Below are 17,832 nucleotides of genomic sequence, written 5' to 3' on the forward strand. Positions count from 1 at the left end.
CAGGAAGCCTTCTTCACCCTCTCCCACTCTCCCTGCTTGTGTTCTCTCTCTTGCTGTCTCTCTCTTTCTCTGTCAAATAAATAAATAAAATCTAAAAAAAAAAAAAAAGATTTTACTTATTTGTCAGGGAGAGAGCATGAGGAGGGGGAGGGGCAGACCGAGAGGGAGAAGCAGTCTCCTCACTGAGCACGGAGCCTAATTGAGAGGGGGAGGCGGGACGATGGCTGGATACTAGGACCCCAAGATCATGACCTAAACTAGAGGTAGACACTTAACCAACTGAGCCACCCAGGCGTCTCTCCAAAGCATTTTTTTCCCCCAAAGCAATTTTTATTTGTTCAAGTAGAGTTACAGGATCCCGGGAGTTGGGCTAAGGCTGCCTTTTGTCCTTAGCAAAGTAGTAACGTCGAGGCAGCTGAGTCCTTAGAGGAAGGTCACTCTGCCTGTTTCAAGGACTTCTGAGTGGGCTGTGGGTAGTAAGGACATTTAATACTTTTTCTTCTACCTTTGTTTCCCACATCACACACCAGGCCTGGTTTTGTAAGTAAAGTTTTGTTGGAACCCGGTCCCGCCTGGTCCTTGACATACTACCTGGATGCTTTCCCAGTACAGCGGCCGAGTTGAGTAGCTGTGAGGCAGACCACGGCGCCTTGCAAAGCCTTGTTTATTTCTACCCTTTTGTTCTTTAAAGAAGAAGTTTGCTGACCCCTGGTCTAAAATACAGTTTCTAGATCCAACTGTTCGTTACTGTGTAATAATCACTCCAAATCCCAGCGGTATAGAAATGACCGCTTACCACGCTCACGGAATCCCGGCAGGGCACCGCAGTTCTTTCCGGTCCCCAGACCTGGGGACCAGCGCAGCAGGGGCCCCACTGGCCTCACTCCCTAGCCCTGCGTGGTCTCCCCGCACGCTCTCTCCAGCTTGGCTGTGGCAGTCCTCCAGACCTCTGCCAGAGGAGCTCAGGCTCCCCAGTGTGTGCAGAGAGAGGGAGAGAGAGAGGGAGATGGAAGCTATCCCACCTTTTCTGACAAGTCTGGGAAGTCGCACAGTGCCGCTGCCCTGTGTTCCGTGGGTCAAAGCCGTCACAAGGAGCCACTCCCGGTCAAACAGACCAAATACAAGTGTCGCCTCTCAGTGGGAGGGTGTTGCCGTCCAGCGGTAAGAAGCGCTTGCGGCTGTGACTGTGTCTGGAATATGAAAGTACCACCGCCACCCGCCTACCTGTCTTTAACCCTAGACATCACAGGGTCCCTGTGGCCCTCAACAGCGACATCATTTAGGGTCCTAGGCTAACAAATCTGCACGTGCTGCCTCCTCGAAAACCGTCACTCGTCTTTGTAGCTGGAAGTCATGTTCATTGTTTCCCTATCCCCTGTCGGTGGAAAACTCCTGCGGTGTTGTGATTTATAAGAACATATTTCGGTCATGCGTATGACCAATATTTATTTCTTATATATATTTGGTCTTCATCCGTGGTTCCTGGCTCACAGCTCCCAAAACCCTTGGCGTTTCCTGAGCGATAAGAGCATCTTTTGTTATAATATCTGCTCTCCTGTCCTCAGTTTCTGAAATCCCTTCAGAGCCTGAAAGGTGTAATGGGTATCTTGTTATTCATAATAAGCCCCTTTCCACCACAATGGGGTTTATGTTAACGAGGTGAGTTTTGGAAAACACCTAAGGAAGGGGGCTGGTTGCTGGGGGAACCAACCTTGAATAAAAGGTTGGAATTATCAGTCCCATCCCTTGCTAGAGGCTGAACCAATTACCAACGGTCAATGATTTAATCAGTCACGTCTGTGTCATGGAACCTCCATAAAATCCAGAAGGATGGCACTCTGAGAGCTGCCGGGATGGAGAGCACATGCAGATGTGGGGAAGTGGCGGGCCTGGAGAGCCATGGAGGCTACGCGCCCTTTCCCTAGCTATCTCTTGTCCTGTGCGCCTCTTCCCTTTGGCTGTTTCTGAGTTCTACCCCGTGATCTAGTAAGTCAAATGTATCTCTGGTTTCTGAGTTCTGTGAGCCAATGTAGCAAATTAATAGAACCCAGGGAGAGGGTTGTGGGGATCTAATTCATAGCTGGTTATCAGAAGCCAGGTGACAACTTGGACTTGCACTTGGCCTTAGAAATCTGGCAGGGGGGCAGTTTTATAGCGTTGACCTTTTAACCTGTAGGATCTGATGCTTTTCTGCGAAGGGTCGGAATTGAGTTGAATTGTAGGAGACCCAGGTGGTGTCCAAGGATTGCTTGCTGGTGTGGGGAGCCCACCCCCCGCATTGAAATCGGGTCCCAGAACCCAAATAATACTAAAATCTTAATCTGAACCCTGAGGATTAGTCCCAGCCTCTAGCTCTGTTCTTTTTACATGTGTTAATGATCAGTGTGTTTGTTTCTCTGAGTCAGAATCAAATCGTAAAGTCTGGCAGTGACTGCATTTCCTCCCTGTGCCTAAGCAAGGCCTCTGCTCTGCCCTAAGTTTAAAATATTCGTTATACCTTTCTGGGGTCTGCAGAAATTCTATGTAAAACGGGTACACCTGACCACTCAGATGATGTGAAATGTGTATTTGGTAGGGAACCAGGACACTTGTCTTGAAAATGAATGTGTATCTAACACACACCTAAGGATAGTCAATGGACAGTATTATAAAGAGATTGTGGGTGGTGGGCTTGATGTCTCTATGTCGTCCCTTGGTTCTGCTACTGACTTCCCTATGTTTGAACTAACCTCTGCCAGGTGTAATTTTTCATGGTCTTTGGGGAGATAGGCTCTGCAGGGTTCCTTAGAGATTTACCAAAAGAAAGGGAAAGGTAAAAAGAAAGTTAGAAAGTACGTCCAGAACCCCTCTTGTTGGTCTTCTAGCGAAGCCTTCAATACGTAGTAGAAAAAAAAAACCTTTCCTTTGATGTTTAAATGAATTTTTTTTTTTTTTAATAAAGGTAGAATAGCAGGAAATGACATTTGGATGTTCTACCACATATGTTCTTGGGGTAATAAGCTTGAATGAGACTTTCAGTTGGCAGACTGGATAGTCATTACAGTTCATCTCAGGAAATAATACTGTGGTTATGATTTTCTACCCCTTATAAAATTTTCCACCTAAGCCCCGAAGGTCAGCAGACTAGCGAACTGGCAACATCTAGCCCTCCACCTGATTTTGTAAGTAAAGTTTTAGTGGAACTCAGTCCAGCTCATTCACTGACATGTTGTGTTCGGCTGCTTTCACACTACAGTGACAGGACTGAGCACTCGTGAGGGAGATCGTATGGTCTGCAAGGCAAAATATTTCCTCTCTGCACATTTACAGAAAACATTTGCTGACCCAAAACATAATGTTGCCACTTGAACTAATACTGTACATTTATTTTTCCATTTAGTTGTCAGCTAATACAGTGAATCGATCACATGGCAAATTTTAGTAAGGTTATATTTAACCTGACACTGAATTATGTATTTAGACTGTATAAAGGTACCAGAGAAATCAAGATACCTCTTCATTTTGGTACTTGTCTGATTGGACCAGAGAAATAAGCTCTCTAAAAAAGGAATGTAGTCTTTAAGTGTTCATTCGCATCCTCAATTAAAAAATTTTTTTTCAAAAGAATTAATGAGACCAAAATAAGAGGTCAAGACAAGAAACTAGGAATCTAGGGGATGAACTCTTTAGAAAAAGCAATTATTAGTAACATCCTATTAATGTACAATGATATTTGGTTCGAAGAAATTTGTGGAGCGATTTCCACCTACTTTCCAGAATGGCTGCAGTAGCGCGAGTCCTTGCGGGTAAGGACAGAATATTCGGTCGGTCGCGTACGGATAGCGCCGGCTGATCATAGGAAGCGCCACATGGGCCAGACGTGCTGGGAAGGAGGGGCTAGCATCTGTGGACTGTACTCAAAGAAGGACAGAAATCTTCCTCGTCAAAGAATACAAAGTTGTCTGAGAATTCAGTTATGGGAGTTCATAGAATTCATCAGCAGGGTTCGTAGATCTCTGGAATGGGTTTTTCTCCCCTCCTAGCTTAACCCGCCCTCTCCTCCAGCTGGGAGTAGAGGAGATAAGTCCCCTCTAAATGTAGGAAAATGGTAGAGGTGACTTTAATGAAAGACTTTTTAGAGTCATAATCATGACTGTCAGAATTTCAAGATAAAAGGAGGCTAAGAGGGGCGTCTGGGTGGCTCAGTGGGTTAAAGCCTCTGCCTTCGGCTCAGGTCATGATCCCAGAGTCCTGGGATCCAGCCCTGCATCGGGCTCTCTGCTCAGCGGGGAGCCCGTTTCTCCTTCTCTCTGTGCCTGCTTCTCTGCCTACTTGTGATTTCTGTCTGTCAAATAAATAAAATCTTTAAAAAAAAAAAAAAAGAGGTAGGGGCACCTGGGTGGCTCAGTGGATTAAAACCTCTGCCTTCAGCTAAGGTCATGATCCCAGGGTCCTGGGATCGAGTCCCACATCGGGCTCTCTGCTCAGCAGGGAGCCTGCTTTCTCCTCTGTCTCTGCCTGCCTCTCTGCCCACTTGCGATCTCTGTCAAATAAATAAATAAAATATTAAAAAAAAAGAGGCTAAGATATGAGCTAGACCAAAGATTTTTTCTTTTAAGATTTTATTTATTTGAGACACACACGCACACACATGAACACTAGCGGAGGGTAGGCGGAGGGGGCAGGGGGACAAGCAGGCTCCCCACTGAGTGGAGAGCCGCTCTAGGGCCCGATCCCAGGACCTGAGATCATGACCTGACCCGAAGTCGGATGCTTAACTGACTAAGCCATGCAGGTGCCCCCTAGAACGGAGATTTTGAACTCTGCTCCTCGGTCTGTGGTTCTGTAGCTTCTCTGGGGCACCCACAGGGGTCCTCGCGTTTGGATGGAGGCTCGGGGGTGGTTCAGTGTTGCTCCCTCTCCTTCCAACCGAGACAGCTGTTGCCTCTATTTTCCATGAACTGCCTTGCTCACAAGATTTGCTATAGGAGTAGTTTTTAGTAAAATGTTTCGAAACCATAGATACTAGGGGAGCTCTTCAGATTTCGCAGATGGAGAACCTGCAGCAGCGGCCACAATGTGGGTGAGTTCACCTGGCTCAGGCGGAGAATTAGAGTAGGGCTGCACTCAGCATCTAGCTCTTTTGCGCTCAATCAAGGGCTTTTATCTAGGATTCTATAACGAGGAGGAGTGAGGAGGAGCTGACTCCCTTGCCTTAATCCACGGAGACAAAAGGGTAAGCCTTTGTATTTTTAATACCCTTACTTAAGGGTATTAAAACAATAGTTTAGTATTTGTCAGCTATTGTGACATTTGTCATCACACTATAATAATAGTTCTCAAGTTTTTGTATGCATAATAATCACTTGGGGGAGCTCAGTATAAAAAAATCAGTTTCCCGTTGATCCTTCTTAGAAATTCTGCGCTGTAGAATATCTGGATTTTAATCAAACATCCCGGATGCTTCCGATGATGCAACGGTCCATGCACCATTGTTTAAAACCCACTGTGGTTGCATCTTGAAGGCCACTAGAACTAGTATTCTTTGGTACCGTGCCCTCTGTGGAGGCGAACTGTGACCCGAGTAGATGGCATTAGTCTAGGAGGCTGCGCTGCAGGAAGGGACCGACCCCATCACTGGCATTCTACTGGGACTGCGGCTGCCGCGACTTGGTCATCAAAAACAGGTGGCGCCCCAAGTGGCCATGGAACAGGAAGAGGGATGTCAAATCCTGTTCCGTGAATTGGTTACTGAACTGCAACAAACACAGAGAAGCACCAGCAGGAGTGTGCAGCTGAATGGGTTGTGACAACCGAGCACAACTTTTTAACTAGCCTGATCAAGAAGCAGAGCTTAAAGCACACATTTTGTTTCCTTTTCCAGCCTTTGATCCACTCCATCCCCAGGAAGTGTAGCTGGCACATGGGATATATGTTTTTTAAGATTTTGTTTTGTTTTATTTTTTTATAAACATATAATGTATTTTTATCCCCAGGGGTACAGGTCTGTGAATCGCCAGGTTTACACACTTCACAGCACTCACCATAGCACATACCCTCCCCAATGTCCATCACCCCCTCCCCCTCTCCTAAACCCCCTCCCCCCAACAACCCTCAGTTTGTTTTGTGAGATTAAGAGTCACTTATGGTTTATCTCGCTCCCAATCCCATCTTGTATCATTTATTCTTCTCCTACCCCCCCAACCCCCCATGTTGCATCTCCATGTCCTCATATCAGGGAGATCATATGATAGTTGTCTTTCTCCGATTGACTTATTTCACTAAGCATGATACCCTCTAGTTCCATCCACGTCGTCGCAAATGGCAAGATTTCATTTCTTTTGATGGCTGTTTTGTTTTTTTAAGTAATCTCTACACCCATTGTGGGGCTCAACCCACAACCCTAAGATCAAGAGTCTCCACTGACTGAGTCAGCCAGGTACCCTAACATAGAGGGTTTTTCTGAGTTCAGGTTTGGAACTAGCATTTTTGTTCGTTTGTTTGTTTGTTTGTTTGTTTTTGCTTTATTTTATTCTTTCAGTCTTCCAAGATTCATTGTTTATGCATCCCACCCAGTGCTCCATGCAATGCGTGCCCTCCTTAATACCCACCACCAGGGCATTTTTTTTTGTTTTTGTTTTTGTTTTCTTTTCTTTCTTTCTTTTTTTTTTTTTTAAAGATTCCATTTATTTATTTGACAGGGAAAGAGAGCAAGAGAGTGCACCAGCAGGAGGAGCAGCAGAAGGATAGGGAGAAGCAGTCTCACACTGAGCAGGGAGGGAGTCTGCAGTGGGGCTTGATCCCAGGAACCCAGGGTCATGATACACCCCCCCCCCCGCCCCGGGGTGAGGGCAGCGCGGCCCAACCGACTGAGTCACCCAGGCGCTCCAGTTTAGAAGTAGTTTAAATCTCTTTCTACCACATTCCACTGGTTAGAACGATGACATGTGGACCTCAGCCTAACTGTAAAGAGTACTGGGAAATGTGTCCTTTGTTTCCAGGAAGTGAATTGGTGTGGTTAATGTAATATTTTCTCTATTATAGTTACGTTTATAATCTAGAATATAATCTCATGGTCCAAATAATGATACTTTCTATGCTTATCTACAGGTGTGGCAGATTAAATAAAAGCTTGCTTGCTTTCCTTCTTTCTCAAAGATTTTAAGTAATCTCTGTACCTAGGATCGAGAGTCACACGTTCAGTCACATGACCGAGCCAGCCAGGCGCCCCAAAAACTTACATACCTTCTAACTTAACTCTTCTTTTTTCTTTGTCTTTTATTTAATTTTCTTTAGAAATGACATTCATTCCCAAATAGATATATATTTAAGTTAATGATTAAGTTAAAGTTAAGTTAATACTGTTAGATGGAGTTGTGAATGGCTGGCAATTTAGAGAAGGTAAAATAAGGTGAACTTCTGGGGACATCTCATTCGTGAAACCTGTCCCGAATACTATAGACAATATTAATTAATCCTGATGGGTTCCGGGATCCTGAAGAATGTCCAGGTGTGCACTAGTTGTGAGATCACGAGATAAATGTCTCTGCTTGGCTTACTTTCTTAACCATAGCTCTTTGACGTTTGAAGTTGGTAGTTGTCTTTCTAATCTTTTGCAACCCTTAAGCTTACTCATTAATTACTTGGTGGTCAGCTATGTTGTTTCACATATAAGTGTTTTCCTTCTTATTGCTTAGTAGTATTCTGTTGTAGGGATGTATTACATTTTGTTGATTCGCCAGGTATTTGACAGTGGAGTTGTTTTCAGGGATCACCTTTTACAAATAAAGTAACTATCTACATGGGCATCAGGGTCTTTGTATGGACTAGAACTCACAACCCTGAAAGCAAGAGTCCCCTACTCCTCCGACGGAGCCATCAGGTGCCCTTGTCTACCATAGTGGACTCCCCCCAAAATTTAATAGCCTGCTGTTGGCCAGAAGACTTACCAATAACATAAACAGCCAATTAACACTATTTTGTATGTGATATGTATTATAGACTGTATTCTTAAGATAAGCTAGAGAGAAGAAAATGTTATTAAAATCACAAGGTAGAAAAAATACATTTACAGTACTGTATTTACAAAAAAAAAATCCATATATAAGTAGACCCACGCAGTTCAAACCTGTGTTGCATAAGGGTCATCTGTATATCCTGTTTCTCCACCATCCTGACAGCAATGTAATTTCCTTTCTTGCGTTTCCTTCTGATCTTTATCCAAAAGTCTCTGTTGGTAAGTGGGGGACTGCAGATGCCTTTGGTGATTGAGTTTGGCTCTGATTTCGTATTCTCAAGTTCAGCCTTTCTTTTTTTTTTTTTAAGATTTTATTTATTTATTGGACAGAGAGAGAGAGATCACAAGTAGGCAGAGAGGCAGGCAGAGAGAGGGGAGACGCAGGCTCCCCACTGAGCAGAGAGCCCGATGCGGGGCTCGATTCCAGGACCCCGAGATCATGACCCGAGCCGAAGGCAGAGGTTTAACCCACTGAGCCACCCAGGCACCCCTCAAGTTCAGCCTTTCAGTGTGCTCTGTTGAGATAGTTTTTATTGTTCTTATTTGGAATTACTTTCCTAGGATGAATATCTATGAATAGTATCACTAGCATAAAGGACCTAAGGTTTGAAATTCATTGTAATATATATTACCTCTTTGTTTTCTAAATGTGGACCAGTTAGGAAATGTCCATTTCCCATCTGTATGGGCCCTGCTGTACCAAGATAGTCTTGGACTAAACCATCTTTTCTGTGCATCTTGGGGAAGCCGCTGTGCCAGTTTGCAAGTTTTTAACAGTAACAGTAATAACTTCTCTTTTCGTGAAGATCCTATATATGAAACAAACAATATGCTAAGTCAGAATTCTAGAGCTAAATAAAATCCCCACAACAGATTAAGATTGAAGTATGGAAAGAAAGGAAATGGGTTTAGAAAGATAAATCTGTTTGTGCACTGAGTAAGGATAGTATTTTATACAATAAAGCCTCCTTAAGTAAACATTTGATGGAAGGAATAAAATCTTACTTGGCACATAAATCTTTTTTATTAACAGCAAGGTTGTGTGTATAAGTGAGCGCTAATGTACCCAAGGGAATAGGAAATAGAAGGAGCGATTATGGCAAATAAGATGAGGGCAAAACTGTTTCACTGTTCATCTTTAAATTGGCCCAAAATTGTTTAACCAAAACTAAGAAAGGAAAAATGGCTATCCCGACGGCGCTTTACGTAACAGTGAAGCTAATATTTAATCAGCAGTGACTTTCTCTAGGGGCTCTGTGTGCTCTAAAATCCCGATGTAATTCGGGACCGAATGGAAAGTCTTTCTGGGCCTCCTGCCTAACTGCAAATGGAACAACAACAGAAGTATCGCAGATGAAGCTGTGTCATGAATGAGAAGCCGGGATATGACAGCTGGGCTTCTTTTATCCAGAGCTAGCAACCTTTCAGGGGCTGGAATTCTCTGGAGTAGTGTTACCTGAAGACACTTGGGCAAGGAAGAACCTCGCTCTCTCGCTCGGAGTGAGTGTTGCAGCAAAACCCGTAGCATCTCACAAGCAAGAGGAATGGTAAATGGAGAAGAAACGTGGCTGGCCCGAAGTGGTGTGCTGTCCCTGGGCCCAGGGCACGTGGGGTAGTGGGCCCGTTGCATTACCGATGGCATCAGCCAGCCCCGGTGGGAATCGTAGTGACTACCTCCTAGGGATGTTGTCAGCGTTCAATGAAAAGATCAGTATCTGGCACAAGAACTCAGCCACGTTTCAAGTATATGTTACTGTTGGATTTTTTTCTAGTTTAGTTCCAAAATCTGCCTTTCTTTTCTTTTCTTTTTTTTTAAGATTTTATTGATTTATTTCACAGGCAGAGATCACAAGTAGGCAGAGAGGCGGGTAGAGAGAGAGAGAGAGGGAGAAGCAGGCTTCCCGCAGAGCAGGGAGCCCGATGCGGGACTCAATCCCAGGACTCTGGGATCACGACCTGAGCTGAAGGCAGAGGCTTTAATCCACTGAGCCCCCCAGGCGCTCCTGCATTTATTTTTCTTAAAGATTTATTTATATTAGAGAGAGAGAGAGAGAGTGCATCATCTGAGGAAGGGGCACAGGGAGAGGGAGAGAAGCAGCCCCCCCCCCCCATCTCCCACTGACCGAGGAGATCCACACAGGGCTCCCTCCTGAAGGAGCACCCAAGCTGAAACGAAGAGTCAGATGCTCAACCAACTGAGCCACCCAGGCATCCCCCAAATCTGTTTTTAGATCTTAATTCCAGACAAAAGTTTCCTAAATATAAGTGTCAAGATCTGTGAGGGGTTGGAGATTTTTTTTTAAGATGTGAGCCTTTTTTTTTTAAAGTTTATATTTTTTAGTAATTGCTACACCCAGCATGGGGCTCGAACTCAAGACCCTGAGATCAGGGGTTTCGTGCTCTTCTTCTGAGCCAGCCAGGTACCCACCCCCCACGCCCATCCCCCATTGTGTCCAATGGGGGTCAGAAATCTTCTTTCCTTACTTGCAAGCTAAGAAGATAGCCTGCTGCAGCTTCGTGGATGCTGACAAAAGGAAGACACAACACCCTTGTCGGAGACAATAGCCCGCTTACTGCTCACAGCAGGCAGAGTATCAGCTTTTGTGTCTGTTCTGAGTGCCAGTGCCCATGTGGCAACATGAAGAGAAGCAGGTGGGTGCAGGGCGTGCAGTGATTTCCATTGCAGGAAGGGAGCCCTGAGCTTAGAGAGTCCCAGTCTCTTCGAGGCGGCAGTAATCACGTGTACCCTTTGCTCCGAAGGCGGGAGCGGTCTCTATCTTCCTACGCGGCAAGTGTTCCTGCCCTTTGCTTGGAGGGAAGGAGGGAAGCCCTAGATCGTAGAAGTCTGTTCCCTGTACAGACATCTTTTGAAAAATTAGTCCGAGACAGAAGGCAGTCAGGGCCTCCACCGGAAGGATGTGTAGATAGGGGAGCGGTCCCTGAGAAGTTGCTTTCTGACTGTAAAATCTGAAAGCTGTGTTTATACTGGAAGATAGGGAAGGGTGCAAAGGAACGTTGCCTTGATGTCCTACGTGACCAAGTGCGACAGAAAGGGAGAGCGTAGCTACGGCACATTAACGACTCCAAAGCACACGAGGCATCTGAAGGACTGTGTTATCGGGGTTTGGTGGCACTTGTCCCTTGGTGATTCTGGAGGTGGTGGTACTTGATGGTGGTGTCAGTGGAACCCCATGGGGAGCAGCTCCTTCATGGCCTTGGAAGGCCCTAGGAGGGATCTTCCACGGATGTGCGGCCAAGGGAGGAGTATGCGGTAGACATTCTTAAGGACAAACAGGAATTACTCAAGAGCCTTTTGGCGCTTGTTGAGGGGTCTAGAAGCAAGGGAGGCAGCTCTATAAGGAACTGTGGGCTCCCCAACAGTTTGGGGAAGTGAGATTCAGCAGAACACAGGTTAGATGGAGAAGGGCTTCTACTACTTCCGATTTAAAAGACTAGTTACTATGGTGTGTCGATTCGTGTGTAGAACTGTTAATTTGGTAAGAAAAAAATGACCAGTAATGAGGAAGTGACACAGATTGATTTACCCGGGTCCACTGGTTTTCTGGTTTGTTTCTGGTCCAAATTTTATCAATGATGTGTAACTATCAATTGTCTGTTTCAGTGCTCTCCAAATATATTTTGGGGTACCCCAGGATATTCCTCTGGTTACACTACAGAAGAAAACCTTTGGCCAAATACATTTTGAAAATGCTGAATATTATACCCTTACCTCTTGGGGATTTATACTTCACAAAAACATATTAAAGACTCTTGGTTATCCTGCCTTTAAGGATGCTCTTGAACTTCGTTTAAACCAACTTTTGCTAAACTCACCTGATCACAGAATCCTCTTTTTGCATAACATGCACAAAAATCTCATGGCACCGGGGTGCCTGGGTGGCTCAGTTGGTTAAGCAACTGCCTTCAGCTCAGGTCATGATCTTGGGGTCCTGGGATCAAGCCCTGTGTCAGACTCCTTACTCAGCAGGGTGCCTGCTTCTCCCTCTTCCTCTGCCTACTACTCTGCCTGCTTGTGCTCTCTCTGTGTCAAATAAATAAATAAAATTAAACAAACAAACAAACAAAAACTAACCTAAAGTTTCATGGCACCAATGTTTGGGAGAGCACATCCCAGAGACTGCTTTATAGTAACATGGTAGTGCTTTCACAGTTGAAGTAGTGATACATAATCAAGGAAACATTCAGGTTATTCACGAGCTTTTCAGCAATGCCTGTTGTTACACTTGTTGCTTGTATCTAATTAAGGTCATTTGCAAACTTAAACTCTTCCAGTCCTTGCACTGCACTGTAATCCTCGCTAGTGAGCAGCTCTGGTCCATCAGACATGATGTAGAATTTCTGATAGTGACACGAGAAGTTCATCTGAGCTTTGAAGAAGCCACGGTTAACACATTGAGTTGATAGGCTTCTGGTGAAAGCAAACATGTTTGACCTTTCATAGAGCTTGAGTGGCCTTATTGGGGTACACTCCCATTTTTACAACAGGTTTATGGAATATTAAAACTTGTTTGACAGTCATTTGTGACTTCCTTGCCTGTGTGGGACACAAGGTTGGTCACCATTGGATAAAACCGCCTTTTTTCTTGGATCTGTGTGGGGTTTTTATTATATTGTCTTTGTTGCCAGGTAAAATATTAAGGATGTAGTTAAGACTTGGTGAGTGGCCTTGGTTTTCGTGTTTAGAAAGCTGGATCAATTGGTGGATTTATGGGGTGTTTTTCATTATGTTTAGTGGAAGATAAATGAGTTTTTATCTCTTGTTTGCATAAATCATCTCTCAAATTTTATGCTTGACAGCTGCTCCTTTTGAAGTTATCTCTTAAATAGGAAGTGAGATAAGACCAAGCTGGTGGAATTGGTAGGAGGTATTCCAGCAAGAACTATCACATAATCACATGGGATATTGTGATTAATGTCACAGTAGCTAAACTTGCGATGTGGATAAGTTTTTTCCCCTGGTAACATATTTCCCTTTTCTGTTTTATCATGCATTGAAGTCAGGGAGATAGGGAGGTTTCTGTTTCAATCTCGAGGCCGCCGTAGAAACTTACTTAATATTTATGAGCCTCAGTTTCCGGAAGACTCATTTGGGTGAGCTTTAAAAAAATATAGATTCCTTAGCCCTACCCAGATTTGCTAGGTAAGAACCTCCTCGTGTAGGGCGAGGAATGTCATTCTGTGTGCTTTGAAAGCTCCTGGAGCCTAAGTGATTCTTCTGTGCAGCTAGGCTTTTCACCAGCATTGGGAGGCAACAGATGAGATTAAAAACCCCAGCACTTCCCACCTTATGAGTCTGTTAATTCTGGTTTCTAGTTGAGTAGAGCACATTAACCGGCGTGAATGTCTTTGTCATGGCCATTCTGAGGACAAACATTTGTGTGCTCTATTGGTTATTTCTATAGCACCTTCCTACTTACCATGAGTTCTTGAGTGTTGTGAGTAGGGTGACCCTCCAGTCCAGGGCACTTCTGAGAGTGAAAGGGGGGCCATTAATAACTTCCCTGGGATAACGGACATAAACCAGAGTTGTCCCAATCAAACAGGGCTCTATGGTCACCCATAAGTCAAAACAGAGAGATTAACGAGAGGAAAACCCATTGAAGAAGGTCACATGGGAGTAGTTCTGCCTTTTTTTTTTTTTTTTCTGCTTCTCTCTCCTTTCTGATACTTTATTTGGCACCCATGGGAACATAGGGAGAGTAGATGGGCAAACACCACTGTTCAGTGGGATTGGGGCAGGGAGGGAACAATGTTGGAATGATCTGTGAACTAGACTAGGTTGAACTGTGCAGCCTTTGCAATAAATCCAGATATATCAACTCAGTCAACCACAAGAGGGAGTGAATATTTATGCTCACCCACCATAGAAATGGGGATGAGCTGAGCCCTGGGACACCAGAATAAAAGATTTCTTGCCTTCATGGAGCTAATGGTATAGTAGGAAGTATACGTGAGGACACCAGCCATTCAAATACTGGGTGAAGTTAAGTGTAGGTTTCTTTCAGAAAAAAAATGCAATTTCACATGTTGCAGGGAATCCATGTAAACTCAGAAATAATATTCAGCTGGACCCCAGCCACTACCAGGAACCTCACCAAAATGCTCCATTGTTTCCCAGTTTCTTCTATTTCTTTTATTTTCAGTGGCCCACTTTGACTTTCTGAATGTGTGTGTGTTTTAATTTGCCAGATAGTCTTTTAACGAGAATTATAAAAGAACAAAAACATTTTTTTGGGAAACTGTCTTTTTAAAACATGATTTGCTTTTGGTTATAAATACTGTGTAGGACGATGCCTTCTTCTGCAAAACCAATAAATACAGGACAAATTTTATTTTATTTTTTTAAAAGACTTTATTTATTTTGGTTGTGGGGAGCAGCAGGCAGAGGGAGAAGCAGGCTCCCCGCTGGGCAAGGAGCCTGATGCAGGGCCGGATCCCGATGCAGGACCGGATCCCGATGCAGGACCGGATCCCGATGTAGGACTCAATCCCAGGATGCTGGGATCGGAGCTGAATGCTTAACCTACTGAGCCACCCAGGCACCCCAAGAATAAATTTTAAACATGTGATTTGTCCAAGATATTTGGGGGGGACAGATTTTTTCTGGTATTAAGAAAAAAAAATCAGTATTCCTTAACCTTCCAAATAATGAATTCAAAGTTATGACAGACAGACAGAGACCATCTTATAGCTGCTTTAAATAGCTTCTGATAATTGTGGTGTTACCTTTCCTTTCTGGAACTTCCCTTTCTCAAGAGAGTTGAATGTAAAATATTTATTTTTTCTTTTTTTTTTTTTGTATTTGTTATTTTTCATTTATTCATTTTTTCTTTTTTTTGTTTTTTTTTTTCTTTTTTTCTTTTATTTCTGGTGCAAAATGGTGGTTTTATTAAGACACGGGCCAGGACCCATGGGCAGAAAGAGCTGCTGCCTAAAATATTTGTAATGAACCGATTAATGGGGGAAAAGGAAATATGTATTGAATACTTATGTATAAGGTTTATCATAAACAACTCTGCATATCAGAAAGACACTAACTTTAAAAAGGCACCCAAAAAAGGTGAGGAAAAACCTGAATTACAGAAAAGAAAGTAAAATTTAATGAAAAACTAGAATTAATAAGAATTAGCAAACACACACACACAAAATATACACACACAGCAGCACTGTGTGTTGACCCCCAAAGGGAAAAAAGCAGTGATCCACGAGCACTCAACATGGCTTGTTGGTAAAAGGAAAAAAACACCCTCCCACCACACGCCATACACACTAGCTCTTGGGCACACACACAAAACAAAAACCCAGTATGTACTTTTGAACAGTACACTCAATCTGCAACACCAATTCAGAATTTTTTTTAACAATGCTTCCTTTCTTAATAAAAGAGATGCCCATGCTGGGGGTGTGTGTGCGTATGTATGTGTCATATATAATTTTTAATTATATAATTTATATAATTTACTGTTGACTTATTTTTAAATATATTAGTGTAAGGACATGCAACTGTTTCCTGTGTGTAATAGCTTTTCCTTTTATTTACCTCATGTGTCTAGACCTCTCAAAAGTTCAGGTTGACAGGCTAACATGGGTGTCTTGTTCTCCGTGAACTTGAGCACGAGGGTCTTCAGGCGCGGCCGGAAAGCCGCGGGCTTGCCGTTTTAACACATGGAGATCGTTACGTTGATGCCCAGGTTGCCGTTTTCTGCAAAGAGCTGCGCCATGCTGGAGTCGAAGACGAGGCAGTCACTGCTCCTGATGGCGGTGGCGATCCCCTCGTGAATGGAGCGCGGGGTCGCCTCCCAGCTCAGCCGGCGCCGGGGGCCGTTCAGCTCCAGACGGTAGGCGAAGTTCTCGGCCTGCTTGTGCGTTCCTATCAGCTGGACGATGGCGAAGAACTGGTGCCCGTTGTACTTGTCCTGTTTCTCCAGGACGAGCATGAAGTGCACGCCGAAGCAGGACTGCGTCATCACCCAGTCCACGGCGCCGGGGAGGTTAATGTCGGTCGCCAGGAACACGATGTCTTCGCCCTGCAGGGTGGTGATGGACTCGTGCTGGTGCATCAGGTGCGGCATCACGGCCTCCAGCGAGCCTTGCCATTTACAGAACGCACCCGGGCACGGGCACACGTAAGGGCGGAACTCGCACATCTCTTCGTGCTTGGCCTTCTCGGTGTGGGGCAAGGCTAGCTCGCAGCCGGTGGCCGCGTACTTGCACGGGAACAGGACGGAGTTGGCCACCTTCTCCATGGCCAGGTTGCGAATGGACGCCAGCGGCCCGCGGCACGTCGGGCAGCAGGTGAGCTTCGGGCGGCAGGTGCTGCACACGAGATGGCCGCTGTGGCACTGAAGAATGGGGGGCAGCACATAGTCGAAGCACACCGGACACTCAAAAAGGCTCGCCAAGTCGCTGTTGGGCACGGTCCTGCCGGCCAGGGAGGTCACCCTCTGGGACGGGTTACACGTCGCCGCTCCGAGAGGTAAGGCTGGCGGACACTGGCGCTTCATTTCTGGAGGCGGGCGCTGCGTCTCACACCCGGCTCGAGGCTCAGACGTGCCCCGCCCTCACCACCGCGTCTTCCCGGAGCCGGCCCCGGCCCCGGCACGTGCGCTGACACCGACGGGACACGCTGGACCGCCGCCACCTCTCGAAAGTGTGTCCCCCGACGGTCGCGTGAGACACTCGACGGCGTGCCTTTCAACCGTCGCCTGGGATGCTCGAGAGCGCGCCTTTCAACGGTCGCCTTGGAAGCTCCAGAACGCGCCCCTCAATAGTCGCCTCGGACGCTCGAGAACGCGCCCTTCAATGGTCGCCTTGGAAGCTCGAGAGCGCGCCTTTCAACGGTCACTTCAGACTCTCGGGAGCGCGCCTTTCAACGGTCGTGTTGGAAGCTCGAGAGCGCGCCTTTCAACGGTCACTTCAGACTCTCGGGAGCGCGCCTTTCAACGGTCGTGTTGGAAGCTCGAGAGCGCGCCTTTCAACGGTCACTTCAGACTCTCGGGAGCGCGCCTTTCAACGGTCACTTCAGACTCTCGGGGGCGCGCCCCGCAATGGCCGCCCGGGAGCGGGCGCCGAGATAAATACCACACCCTAGAGCAGCAGCCCTGAGAAGCTAGGACTCCAAGCGCCCGCAGCCCGGAGGGGGCCGGGCCCTGAATGTGTTTATGATCCTAAATTCTATGGAGCCTTCCTACCCGGTGGTAAGGATACCAATGCTTCAAGTTCTAAATTGTCCTAGGCTATCTCTCCTTCCTGTTCACAAATCCAATTTTCTTTAAAAAAAAAAAAAAAAAATCTAATTATTTAAGTAATCTCTACACCCGACTTGGGCTTGAACTCAAAACCCCAAGATCGAGAGTACCATGCTCCATTGACTGAGCCAGACTGGCAAGCACAAAGCCAGTTTTCTGAGGACATTAACGCACGGTAAGGACTGTATAAAATAATTGATAGGAGGAGGGGCACCTGGCTGGCTCAGTCCGAAGGGCATGCCCCTCTTTAAAAAAAAAAAATTTTTTTTTAAGATTTTATGTATTTATTTGACAGACAGAGATCACAACTAGGCAGAGAGGCGGGCTTCCCGCCCAGCAGAGAGCACCATGCGGGACTCGATCTCAGGACTCCAGGACCATGACCCCAGCCGAATGCAGAGGCTTAACCCACTGAGCCTCATAGGCGCCCCGGGCGTACCCCTCTTAATCTTGGGGTGAGTTTGACCCCGCGTTGGGGGGTAGAGATCACTTAAATAAAACTTTAAACAATAAAATAATTGATAGGAAGGTATGAACATCCCAAGGACTATTTTTAATTCAAAAGTG

At 45.5% G+C, this 17,832-nt stretch overlaps 2 protein-coding genes across 6 annotated transcripts in view; one reads left to right on the forward strand and one right to left on the reverse strand.

The window, feature by feature from the left end:
- FRMPD4 (FERM and PDZ domain containing 4) overlaps positions 1-17,832 on the forward strand; it is an 865,179-nt gene that overhangs the window by 382,437 nt on the left and 464,910 nt on the right. The window lies entirely within an intron of this gene.
- LOC123935249 (E3 ubiquitin-protein ligase SIAH1A-like) lies at positions 15,676-16,521 on the reverse strand. The gene has a single exon (XM_045995847.1). It carries the CDS (start codon positions 16,519-16,521, stop codon positions 15,676-15,678), a length of 846 nt encoding a protein of 281 aa, XP_045851803.1.

The sequence above is a fragment of the Meles meles genome, chromosome X (assembly GCF_922984935.1).
Source record: "Meles meles chromosome X, mMelMel3.1 paternal haplotype, whole genome shotgun sequence".
Taxonomy (NCBI): domain Eukaryota; kingdom Metazoa; phylum Chordata; class Mammalia; order Carnivora; family Mustelidae; genus Meles; species Meles meles.